The sequence below is a fragment of the Pogoniulus pusillus genome, chromosome 3 (genome assembly GCF_015220805.1).
Source record: "Pogoniulus pusillus isolate bPogPus1 chromosome 3, bPogPus1.pri, whole genome shotgun sequence".
Classification (NCBI taxonomy): domain Eukaryota; kingdom Metazoa; phylum Chordata; class Aves; order Piciformes; family Lybiidae; genus Pogoniulus; species Pogoniulus pusillus.
The window spans coordinates 50,144,507-50,156,543 of NC_087266.1; the positions used below are offsets into that span (position 1 = coordinate 50,144,507).

General features: G+C 45.9%; 1 protein-coding gene across 3 annotated transcripts in view; it reads left to right on the top strand.

Moving 5' to 3' along the window:
• WDFY2 (WD repeat and FYVE domain containing 2) overlaps positions 1-9,779 on the top strand; it is a 54,914-nt gene extending 45,135 nt beyond the window's left edge. For all 3 annotated transcript variants that reach the window (XM_064176344.1, XM_064176348.1, XM_064176355.1), the window contains 5 exons: positions 1,922-2,027; positions 5,668-5,769; positions 7,108-7,238; positions 7,574-7,682; positions 8,655-9,779. In XM_064176344.1, the coding sequence (XP_064032414.1) occupies positions 1,922-2,027; positions 5,668-5,769; positions 7,108-7,238; positions 7,574-7,682; positions 8,655-8,684 (478 nt within the window). In that variant the 3' untranslated portion in view covers positions 8,685-9,779. The remainder of the gene's footprint in view (positions 1-1,921; positions 2,028-5,667; positions 5,770-7,107; positions 7,239-7,573; positions 7,683-8,654) is intronic.
• The last annotated feature ends 2,258 nt before the right edge of the window (positions 9,780-12,037 follow it).

Genomic DNA, 12,037 nt, shown 5'->3' on the forward strand with positions numbered 1-12,037 from the left:
CAGCAGAGGCCCACAAAAATGATCAGGGAGCTGAGCACTTCTGTGAAGACAGGCTGAAAGAGCTGGGGCTGTTAAGCCTGAGAAAGAGAAAGCTCCGAGGAGACCCTACAGATACATTGCAGTCTCTGAAGAGCACCTACAGGAAGGCAGGGGAAGAACTGTTCAGAAGGTCTTGCAGTGACAGGATGAGAGGCAGTGGTTTAGATCTGGAGTGGTAAAACATTGGAACATGTTGCCCAGCTGCGGTTGAGGCCCCATACCTGGAGACATTCAAGATCCTACTCAGTGTGACCCTGGGTAGCCTGATCTAGTTGGAGGTGTCCCTGCTCACTGCAGGGGGGTTGGACACGATGTCTCTTCCAAGCTAATGCAATCTGTGGCTCTGAGTGTGTATATGTGAGACCTAGAGGCCAGGGCCGGTCTGGAGGAGCAAAAGCCTGCAGTGGTTTTGGTCTGTTTCCTACAAATTCATACATTTCTTTGGTGGCATTAGCCTCTGGATCTTAACCTGTGCCTAGCTGTTGGCTGGCACTGTACAGCACAAAGATGAGGCTCCTAAGTGACTTAAGAAATCTTTCAATCTGATGGTGGCACTGGCATTGGCAGGTGAGTGCTATGAAGGCACCAAACTCTGTTGAAACCCATAAATGCATTCACCTGTGGAGGAGCAGCCATATGCACAAAGGCATCATCTCGAGTCCTTTGGGCAGACAAGAGCAGAGGTAGAAGCAAACAAAAACAAATGTTGAGGGTTATTTTCAGTCCCTGTATGCTCAGTTACTGTCCCTTTGTGACTTTGTTTTTTCTGTAACAGTGTTGCATGATGCTTGTTTCTCAAGTTGAAAAGAGCTTGAGATGGGGCTTGGTTTCCTTTCTTTTACAAAGGAATGAGCACAGCTTTGAGGGTTTAAATTGAATTCATTTTCCTGTGTTGTTTTTTCCTTAAGAGGGAGCAAGAGCACCTATATTTTTCACCTTAACTTTGGAGTCTTTAGGAAGAACTTAGTGATTGCTATACTATTTTTTAAACTCTCTACACTTACTCATTTTAAAAGAAAATCTTTAGTAGTTCCTTGGTGCTTCATTCCCAGATGTTGCACAGATTAATGATTAATGTCACAGAATTTACCAGGTTGGAAAAGACCTTCAAGATCATCGAGTCCAATCTATCACTTAACACCTTCTGATTAACTAAACCATGGCACTAAGTGCCACATCCAGTCTCCTTTTAAACACCTCCAGGGATGGAAGCTCTTGTTCTGTCACTGGGTGCCTAGGAAAAGAGACCAAGCCTTGCCTGGCTACAACCTCCCTTCAGATAGTTGTAGAGAACAATAAGGTCTCACCTGAGCCTCCTCTTCTCCAGGCTAAACAACCTCAGCTCCCTCTTCTGCTCCATAGAGGGTTTGTGCTGCAGCCCCCTCACCAGCCTTGGTGCCCTTCTCTGGACACATTCAAGCACCTCAACATCTTAAATTGAGGGACCCAGAAATGGGCACAGTACTCAAGGTGTGGCCTGAGCAGTGCTGAGTACAGGGGCAGAATGACTTCCCTGGTCCTGCTGGCCACACTTTGTGACAAGAAGATGCACCATTAGGGCTGCATTTACCCATTTAGACGTGCCTTTGAACAGGCCCAGAGCTACAACTTTGTCCAGATTTCCCAGTGCAGCTAAAACTTCTCATCCCAGGAGCAGCAAAAGCAGTAATTAGAACAAGTCTTTACTTTTGTGGATGCTACCCAGATGAGCAACACTGATTCTGGTCTCGCTGGATGGCAAAGACTTACGGGTTTGCATCTGATGCATACCATGTACAGTGAGGGGATGAGGAAACCATATGGGCAAACAGGTGGTTGTGTTGCACTTGCTTGTGTACCAGCCATAGATGGTTGATTAGTAACTGCCTTGTTTCCTTTTTAGTGATAAAGTTCAGTCTCTCTCCTATGCTCACCACACTCGACAGCTCATCTCCTGTGGTGCAGATGGGGGAATTGTCGTCTGGAACATGGATGTTGAGAGGCAGGAGGTAGGTACTTGGTTCTTGTTCATTTGATCTCTAACAGTCTTGGGAAGAAGGGGCCTTTCTAAAATGTGCCACTTTCAACCTGAACAAGACCATTCCAGGCTTTAAAAATGTTTCTGGACATGCTCCAGTTGTTATACTGCAATTATGTCATGCCTCTGATAATATGGCACAGGGGAAATAGTCTGGCAGAAAATGCGTGTTAAGTGGACTGCTAAATAGCTTTATGTTGCTGCTCTGAAAAGCATCCTCTAAGGAGAGTACTGAGAGATGCTCAGCTCTGTTTTCAGAACGTTGTGAGAAATGGTACCAGTTCAGAGGTAAATGGGTGGATTGGTAATTACTTGGGGGCTTTAAGAAAACAAAACGAGAGTGCTCTTTGTCATCTCTGAAACATGCAACCCAGGGCCTTTTCTTGTCCTTGTTAAAAAGACACTTACCCACAGCTTCAATCTTGCCTGCTACTCTGGCTTCCTTCCTTCGGGTGTAACCACGTAGAAGTGGGATAAACACTGACTTCAACAATCCAAACAGGAAGATTTCACCCACACGCTCCTAATTGCCTTTGTGCTGCTCAGCCAGTGAATGGAAAGGGGCCCGACGATGCACCCCGGGTCGTTGGGCTGAGGGAGCCGCCTCCCCTCGGCAGTTGTTGAGACTTGACTCGGAAGGAGCGGCGATGCTGTGCTGAGCGAGTCAGGCGCTGACTCTGCCTGGCAGTGTGGCAAATCCCCCTAATGTGAGTCACAGCAAACCTCTGCCCTGTGCCTGCGGGCTGTGGAAAGGCACCCACCCCCAGTCTCCACACTGGGCTTTTGATAGCATGGTCTTTTACCAGCTTTGCTGGTTCTCTATGGCTTGGACCTGCCCAGATCATGTGTGTCTCTCTAGAGCAAGGAGGAAAGCTAAGCAGAAAGCTGGATTTTAAAATCCCACTGAAATAGGCCTAGGCAGGAACTGAGCTCCTTTTTCTTTCTTTTTATTGATGTGAATTAGCATTCCAGTTGGCTCTCTTTAATCACTCATCTAATGGCCAATTATGTTATCAGCTCCAAAAGTGAAGTGAAAGCAGAGAGGCTTCCTCCTTCCCAACAGATGCTTCCTTTTTCCTGAAACTTGTGCATCCAGAAATGAAAACTTTATTTATTTCCTGCCTTTGAAAAGCTGCAGTGAGAATTAAGACTGGCATGTCACAAACCAGGCAGAAATGCTGTCAGAGCATTCGTAAAAAGTGGAGGAGAAACATAATTAGCTAAAGGCAGGCTTAGCAGCAGGTGCTAATGGGTGCACTGCTTCCTCTGTGCGTGGCTGTGTGGGCTTGTTCCTCCTATCAGTAATACAATAGGCTGTTCACGGCACTAAACCGCCTCTGAAACGTGAACCTTTGAGATTTTAATACCGAACCTTGCTTTAGGGTCTAGAACACTTTCTTCTGGATTATGACTTTGGTATTTTTGCCCTTATTTAGGGATTTTCTCCATGTGATGTATGCCCTTTGATACTATCAAAATTTCCCACATCTCTGAGGTTGCATTAAGCCATTTAAGCTATTGATTTTTTTTTCATCTCTATGTTTTAAAAGCTTTAAGACGACAACATCTGAAAGATGCTAGAAGCTGTTTCTATTTGACTACAAAGCAGTTTCTTGTCACAGGCAAAATGTCTTTTTCATCTGCGGTGTTCAGATGCTTAAGAGATGAAAACTTATGAACACAGATGTAAATCGGTAGGCATTAAACAGAAAGACTGCTGTGGGCAGAGAAGATAAGGATTTGCCCTAGCAGTATGAACTGCATTCAGAGTAACTGCCAGAAGAAGCTGAGAGAGGTGGTTGCTTTCTTGCTGAGGATGAAAGCTACCCTGGGAGCTGTCTCCATCAGCCTTACCTCATCTTTGCCTGCCTTTTGTATTATTTTTAAATCCTTAATCTCAGCTGTGTTTCTTGGCATTTAAACTGCAGTTATGAGAAGCCAGTGGCTTTGATAAGACACCTGTAGCTCGCCAATAGCACTTCCTGACCAAGTACCAAACACTATACACTGTTGTATTTATTTACTCTTGCGTGATGGGTTGCAGTGGTACTGAGGCAGGGATGCTGCCAGGGGACTGCCACTGTGAGAATAGGATAGACTCCTTGCCTGCACTGGCTTTTGGATGAGTTCTGGGCCTGGTGGGGAGCAGAAGTCATCTGCTGGGAAGGAGTGTCACTCTTGCTAAGCCAAGTTAGGAGAGACTGATGGAAAGCTGGAGAGGGGTCAAGAACCAAGACTCTTCTGGAGTCTTGGGTCCTTCAGAGGGTTTCCTAAACCCTCTGATGTGTTGCATGTCCCCCAGCAGCTCAGTGTAGAGAAGAAGAATCACAGCCCTCTCTGCATTTGCCCCCTGCCACCTTAGGCATTTCCTGAGCTCTTTAGGGATCTGACAAGACTTACTTCCCTAAAAAACGTCTGGTTCATGCTACTCTGCACTCACAATCTGGCTGCAGGACAGAGCAGTGCCTTAAACATTTCCTGTGTTTAAACCTTACTCGCTTTGTCTGCAGCGTGAGTGCAGAGCTGCGTGCCCATTAGGACATGGGAGACCTTCCTTCCCGTGTGGTTGTGTAAAAGCAGGACAAGGAGCTGGTTCAAGTGAATCTCATCTTTCTCACCCCTGTGTGTGACCTGTATCATAGATACCTCTGACAGCAGGAACACCTCTTGCAGGATTAATGAAAGGAAGGAATAATAAAGAAACTCAACACATCAGCATTTCAGTACCTTCTTCCTCCCAGATGAGTAGCTTGGCTATTGGAAATACTAATTGCCCCCAGTTCTCACCAGAGGCAATGGCAGGTGGTAACTGCTGTCCAGACAGGACAGAGTAATCATACATTGCCAGTTCCAGACTTGGAAAGGTGAGGAAGGCTTGTTTCTGGGTTACCTTTATAATCAAACTCTGCTCCTTGATTTGGGTGGGAGCTGAGCCAAAAAAAGACATCCTAGGGAAGAATCAAAATGGGATGTAGTGAAAATGAGGATTTTTGGTCTAGTTGCTCTCCAGTACAACTTACCTGTCCTGTCTCTAGGCTCCCTTGGAAGCTTTTTGTGCTAGTTTGAAGCAGGCTAGAATGTTTTGGTGAGAAGAACTAGATCATAGGCTGTGAAAGGAAAACAATGGTGATGTCTCCTGCCCTCAGAGTCTCGCTGAAGGAGAAATAAGAAAACAGTAGATAACACTCTCGCCCTTTTGTGGCACTCTGCTTTGGGCTTCTGACTGAGCTGCAGCTCCCTACCCTCACCTGCTGCTAACCTTGCTTCTTAACCTCTTGGCTGAACCTCTATTCTTCTTTAGGACTGGGGTAAGGTTGAGAGGGGCAGGGGGAAGGTGCAGGGGTGGTTGAGAGCCCCTCCTGGGGACTCAGGTTTCTAGGAGGGGAGTTGTGCTTCTGTATTACTTTTACCTTGTATATTTCTGTATATATGCTGTAAATATCTGCTTGTACATTGTGCTGCTGTAAATAAATAGCTTCATTTCTATTCCCAGAGCCAGCTGAGTCTAGTTGGGTATTTCTAAAGTGTGGGGGGGGCGGGGAACCCCCTAACCACCACACTTTTCTATTTGTTAGTCACTCCCACCTTGTGTATGTGTGTGTTTGCTGCAGACCCCCGAGTGGCTGGATAGCGACTCCTGTCAAAAGTGTGACCAGCCTTTCTTCTGGAACTTCAAGCAAATGTGGGACAGTAAGAAAATAGGCCTCAGGCAGGTTTGTATGTGTCCTTTTGTCTGTTAATGTGGTGAAATTAGGCTTTTATCTCATGGTAACCCTTTTTCCCCTAAAGCTTTGGGAACCTTCATTTGTTGTTCCATTGAGTGTTTGATAGTCAAACGGTGGATTCCTTGCTGATTAAGCTTGATTTTGTGGTCAAGAGGAACACACTTCTTTTTCCTTCTGTTTTGGTGGTGGTGGGTTAGTTGATTGTTTTCAGCCAGTCCCAAGAGCAAATGTAATAGGACTTGGGCTGAGTAAGTTGGTTTCAAGCTTTGCTTGGCTTTATCCATGTGAGACTTTGCTTTCTGTTGGCTAAACATGATGTAGAAAAATCTGCAGCTGATTATTGCAGATTGTGCTGGAACCAAAGCTGCTTTCAATGAGGTTAGGTACACATCTGTGACTGCTCAGACTGTGTCCGGAAGGGCTCCTTGGTCTGCTTGGAGCACACTGCTGCATTTAGCTGCCTAGCAGGAGCTGTGCAGTGGGCTGTAGGTGGCAGACATTTGGAATATGCTGAGAAGATTGTTCTCATGGAGGTTGGAGAAGTCAGGTGTCTGGAACAGAGCTGAGCTGCATCTTCTCTTAGTATTGCTCATGGCAGCTGGGCCTGGCTGTCCTGTGGCTGGCAAGGCAACCTTGCAGTCCCGTGCAGCCCATGCACAGGGACGTGTGAGACAGGTAGCATTTAAACACAGACACACTGGTGCTTCTGGGGCTGAAAAGGAGCCTGGGGTGAGCAGATGGTTATACCTACAGACTACGATGGCACTGTGCTAACGTAGATCTCTCCTGCCTTGACCTGGAGACATTTTGATGTACCACATGCTACTGAGTGGTGCTGTTAAGCCTTAGGTCCCCAAATTGAGACTGCCAGGGACAATGGGCAAGTACAATTCCCAGCCCTGCAAGAAATGCCTAGCTAGCTGCAATACAAATCCCAGAGCTGTGCTAACAAAAAGTGGTTTGGACTTCCTTCTTCCACTTTCTGCCTTGTTGAAGCACCTCTCTAACACTAATTGCGCTCTGACCCACAGCTACATCCATAGATGCCAAGTGGGGAAGACAGCAGTGATTTACCGGGTGGTGTATGGTGTCACATAGCCCAAGCAGTGCTTTATCTGCCAGCTGCCAGTGTCCATGCTTGCTCCAGGCAGTGGAGGAGGGGGAATATTTCCACCCTATCCTTTATTCTGAAGCCCTTGTCAATTTTTGTCTTCTCTGGAAGTCTCTGCAGCCTCAGCTGGGTCGATGGTAGTGCCAGTGGGACTTGAGGAGTGATCTGCTCCGTTTGTGACAGTCTATTGTCTTCCTGTGTTTTGTCCCCTACAGCATCACTGCAGGAAGTGTGGGAAAGCCGTGTGCGGCAAATGCAGCTCCAAGCGCTCCTCCATCCCGCTGATGGGGTTCGAGTTTGAAGTGAGGGTCTGTGATAGCTGTCATGAGTCTATAACAGATGAAGAGTAAGTGTGGGCTCTGAAACAGCTTGTGCTGAAGTGGGACAAAACTGCAGCTAGGAGGGCTTGGGCAGATGTGAGGCTTTGGCAGAGAGCAGCCTGGCAGGGTGGTTCCTGGGCTCTTTCGAAAGGGTAAGACTGTGATGCCTACTGAACTGGGTGGGCTAGACAGGCTACCACTCCCATTTCCCTCATGCCAGAGGAGTCTCAAGGTGGAGTTTACAGAGAGGCTGCTGAATTAATGACTTACTGTATCATTCAAATACTTAATTCCTCATAAAGAACTGCTTGGGAAAATCCTGCAGTCAGAGTCTTGGCTGACTTTGGATTTCTTTCTTCAGGCGAGCACCCACAGCCACTTTCCACGACAGTAAGCACAACATTGTTCACGTACACTTTGATGCCACCAGGGGATGGCTGTTGACCTCAGGGACAGACAAAGTTATTAAGGTAGGAGGGGGTTGCTCTGATTCCTGTACTCCATTTTCCCTTCCTCTTCTGTGTGGTTGCAGGTATGTCCTACCTGCTTCCTTGCACCCAGAGACCTCCCAGTGACAGACTTCTTGCCAGTAAGGACCCAAAGAGGCCTCACTGACCGAAGGGGCTGGAGCAAGTGGTTGTGTTGCTTTTCCTCTGGGAAAACAAACTGTATTTCAAGGTGGCAGATCTCCGCTTACGTGGCTAGGTGAAGAAATAGCTAAAATAAGTAATGACATTTGTACAAATCTGGAATGATGACAAAACCTCTCACACTGTTTTATGACTGCTAATCGTTCAAGTTAGCAATGTACTGTAGGGGGTTTGGTTTAATCTGGAGAAGGCTAAGAGGGGACCTTGCCACATGTCTACACGTATCTGAAGGGTGGCTGTTAGAGAGATGGAGCCAGACTCTTTTCAGTGATAGGTCAAGGGGCAATGGGTGTAAACTCAATCACAGGAAATTCCACCTCAACACGGGGAAAAACTTTTTTACTGTGACAGAGCCCCAGAATAGGCTGCCAAGAGAGGTTGTGGAGCCTCCTTCTCTGGAGGTCTTCAAAACCTGCCTGGATGCGTTCCTGTGTGAACTGCCCTAAATGGACTTTGCATGGAGGCTGAACTTGATGATCTCTGGGGGTTACCTTCAACCCCTAGCATTCTGGGATTAAGCCCAGCTATGAACCTGGCTCATAAGGGTGAAGCATGGTGACATATACAATGTTGTTCAGCCAACTGCTGCCAGTCTGGCATGGGTGCTGGATGATGAAATCAAACTTCTTCAGACTTACTGCAACTGCCTCTAACTACATCACCTCTCCTCAACACACCCAAAAGCAATCACCCAAACTAAACCAAGACAGACACAACTTATCTAGATATTGCATTGTAGCCTGTGTCATCTTATCTTTTACTACATTATTATGTTTTCTTTCATATTAACAGCTGTGGGATATGACACCAGTAGTGTCCTGATGGTACACCAGTGGAACTTGAAAGGTGGCATTTACAGAAGAAAAAGATTTTCTAACCCTAATCATACTGCAGAATATAGGTACTGCTGGGCACATCCAGCAGATGGGGAAGGAACTAATGCGTTTACAATGATTTTGCATCCTCTGCTTGATCAAGGCTGACCATTTGCACGAAGACTCTTTCCACTTATTCTCAGAATATACAAGAAGGTATTTTTTTACCTAACAGTTTGTACAATCTGACTTTGGTTGTCTTGAGTTTGTTTGGAAAATCTGTGTGGTGCAATTTCTAGGTTTTCTATTTCACTAAGTCAAGATACTTGCTGCTCTGTACAGAGGGTTCTTTGGCAGTGTCTTGCCATGTTGGGATCAACATACTGTGTACGGCACTTGGCTCTCCCTGCAGGATGTACCTTTTGATTTGGGACACTTCTGCTGACAGTGCTCTCTTCACTGGAAGAACTCCAGGCACATCGTTGCACCTTCTCTGGGTGCAGCACCGAGGAGCTGATGGACTATTGCAATACCTAAAAGGGCTCTACCATCTACTTGTCTTAGCGGACATCATCCAGAGAGTGTTTTATTGGATTGCAGTAGCTAAAATCCAACCTCCTGCCTCTTTCCTTCCTGCATAAGTTGCAAAACCAGGGGGACAGGTTGCTTAGCAACTGATTTCTATGAAAGCTGAAATAGCTTTCTAGCTGAGAGAATTACAGGGAGCACACAGACCTGTTTGAGTTTGATGAGGCTGACAGGCTGATTTAAATTAAACTACTGGCAACAGGAACTTCCAGGAGTGTGTGCATGGGGCGGGGAGGGAGGCAAGGCAGACCCAAAGCTGGTCTGGGTTTGAAACGTTTGGTTTACCTCTACCTCTGCCTTGCACAGCAACATTTCAACATTTGTACCTGTCTGTATTGAGAATGGAATTGTTTTTCCTGCTTTCCATATAGCTAGTCATATTTATTTTTTGAAATGCTGATGGTCTTTATTAATTTCTTCTATGGACCAGAAACTGATATTACTGAATGATGCCCACTGTCCTGGTGTCATATTTTACGATTTCTTTTAAAAATAAAAAGTGTTTAAAACCCTGCACTGACCCAATTCACCTTCTTCAGAAAAACGTTGTGAAGATGAATAAGCAAACAGACAGACAAAAAGCCCCTCTATTAAAACAGGTCCTCTTAGAAGAGTCAACTCACTCTTCCTTTAATCCATTTCACTTTTTAGCGTGCCTTAAAGCATGCACTTCAAATAAACTGGTGTAGAGAGCAGAACTGCAGACCAGGCCTAGGCTTTCCTGGGTCTCCTATTTAAGCATGTTTCACAGTCTGTAGCTGCTGTGAGCACATCAGTGGTGCTCAGTCTTGTCCCACTTTGGACTTTACTTTTCCCCTGTTAAGTGCAAAGGCCATGATGTTTACCATCATGGAGCACGTTGCTACCTAGAGAATCTTTGTGCTTTTGCTTGAGTGATAATGCCAAAAGGAAACAAAGCTTCTTGTCTGTTTGCCCAGTGGTAATTCAATTCTGAGGAAACAGAAAGATTAACACAATCCATGGTATTAATTCTAGACTGCTGAGCTGCTGCAGTAAGGAATCGGTGGACTTTCACGTGCATGTCTTAGGACTGCTACTTACTTTTGGAGGAGATTCTCTTTCCCAAAGTCCCATAACCAGGCATGTTCTCCAAAATGATGCCACCTTGACTCCTGGCCCCACAGGCATTGGTACCCCTCTAGGTAGCATAATCTAATGGTTATTTTCAAAGAGAATTCACACAGCACTAAGAAGATTCATTTCCTAGCATGTATGTTAATTGTTTGCTATGTCCTCCCACTTTCTCTTCCAGAAACTAGATGTTTGTTTCATCTTGGCAAGCTTTTCATTACACCTTTTACATGTTTCCTGATGAATGAAATGTTCTTGGCTAACAAAGCTATGCAAGATGAGGACGTCACCTGCCAATATTTCGTTTCATTTAGAGCTGTACAAAACTGTACTGGTCTGTGCTGTGCATATCACTTTGGGCTCAGGCCCTTTTGGCCAATGACCTGCCTTGCTTTGATATGCAGAGTATCTCTCAGGGTAGCAGAAACATGAAAGCACCAAAGTGGACTTACATGGCTATTTAGTGCTCTATTCCTGAGGAGATGTAGTGATTACAAGCCTGGGACTCCAGCGTGAATTGTGCTCACCTTGATGAAGCAGTGGAGTCAGCAAGCTGAGGATCTGCCCCTAGGTCAGTCCTTTTGATCATCTAACATTCAAATAAAGATGAGGAACTGACTCCAAAGGTGACTTATATTTCAGAGAGAGGTGCATTTGCACTGCTCTGCAGTAAGCTCTTGGCCAGTCCCCCACTGTATCACACACACAGTATTATTAGGATTGGAAGAGACCTCACAGATCATCAAGTCCAACCCTTTACCACAGAGCTCAAGGCTAGACCATGGCACCAAGTGCCACGTCCAGTCCTGCCTTGAACAGCTCCAGGGATGGCTGTCTTCCAAGGACTAGTAGTTTCATCATTGCTTTATGTCTGGATGTTTGGCATACAAATCCATTTTGAAACATGCCCTTGCAGTTCTTTCTGACTAACCTACCTGTAGGGCTATTTGAATTTAAGCTGAACACCCTCTTATCTCGCAGTCTTAGACAAATCAGGCTTGTCTTAGAAAACTATATAATCTGAAAATGAAGCTGAGAGCAGCACAGAAATTTGTCCCTTTGCTGTGACCTTAAGAGCTATAATGTAGAGATATGAAGGGAGAAGAGGTGTCTCTAATTCCAACACCGATAATCCCTTCACCTTCTAAAAGAAAGATGAAGGCTGTGACAGCAGATGAGTTAAAACACCTACCTTCCTGCTCTGCCCTGTTAAGGTAACAATCTCAGCTGCTTCTAGACTTGCACAAAAAAAGGATCCTCGTTGCCTGGTCCTTCTCTTTCCATTTTATTTGCTGAATAACAAATCTGTTTTTAGGAATTGCACTGCGGGGGAGGGGGGAATGTGTCTTTTGGTACAGATGTGAACTACGCAGCACCCCACTCACACTCAGAGAAAAGTCCCCTTTCGCCAGGGCTGCTGGAAGTGCAGCAGCAGGCTTTTAGTGATTCCTCCTGCTGTGCCAAGGGGTGTACAAACAATGCTGCTCCTCACCTTACAAAAACGTATTGGCCTTTCTCTCTTAGCTGGTGTTCCCTTGTGGGAAGAAGCAGCGTTTTTCAGACCAGCTGCCTGCCATTCTTGGCTTTAAAATGAGCAGTATTGGTAGCACACAGGCAGGTGCTGGGGCAGGCAATGGTCACAGGCACGGTGCCTGAGGAGTTGGCTTGAGTCGTTTGTGT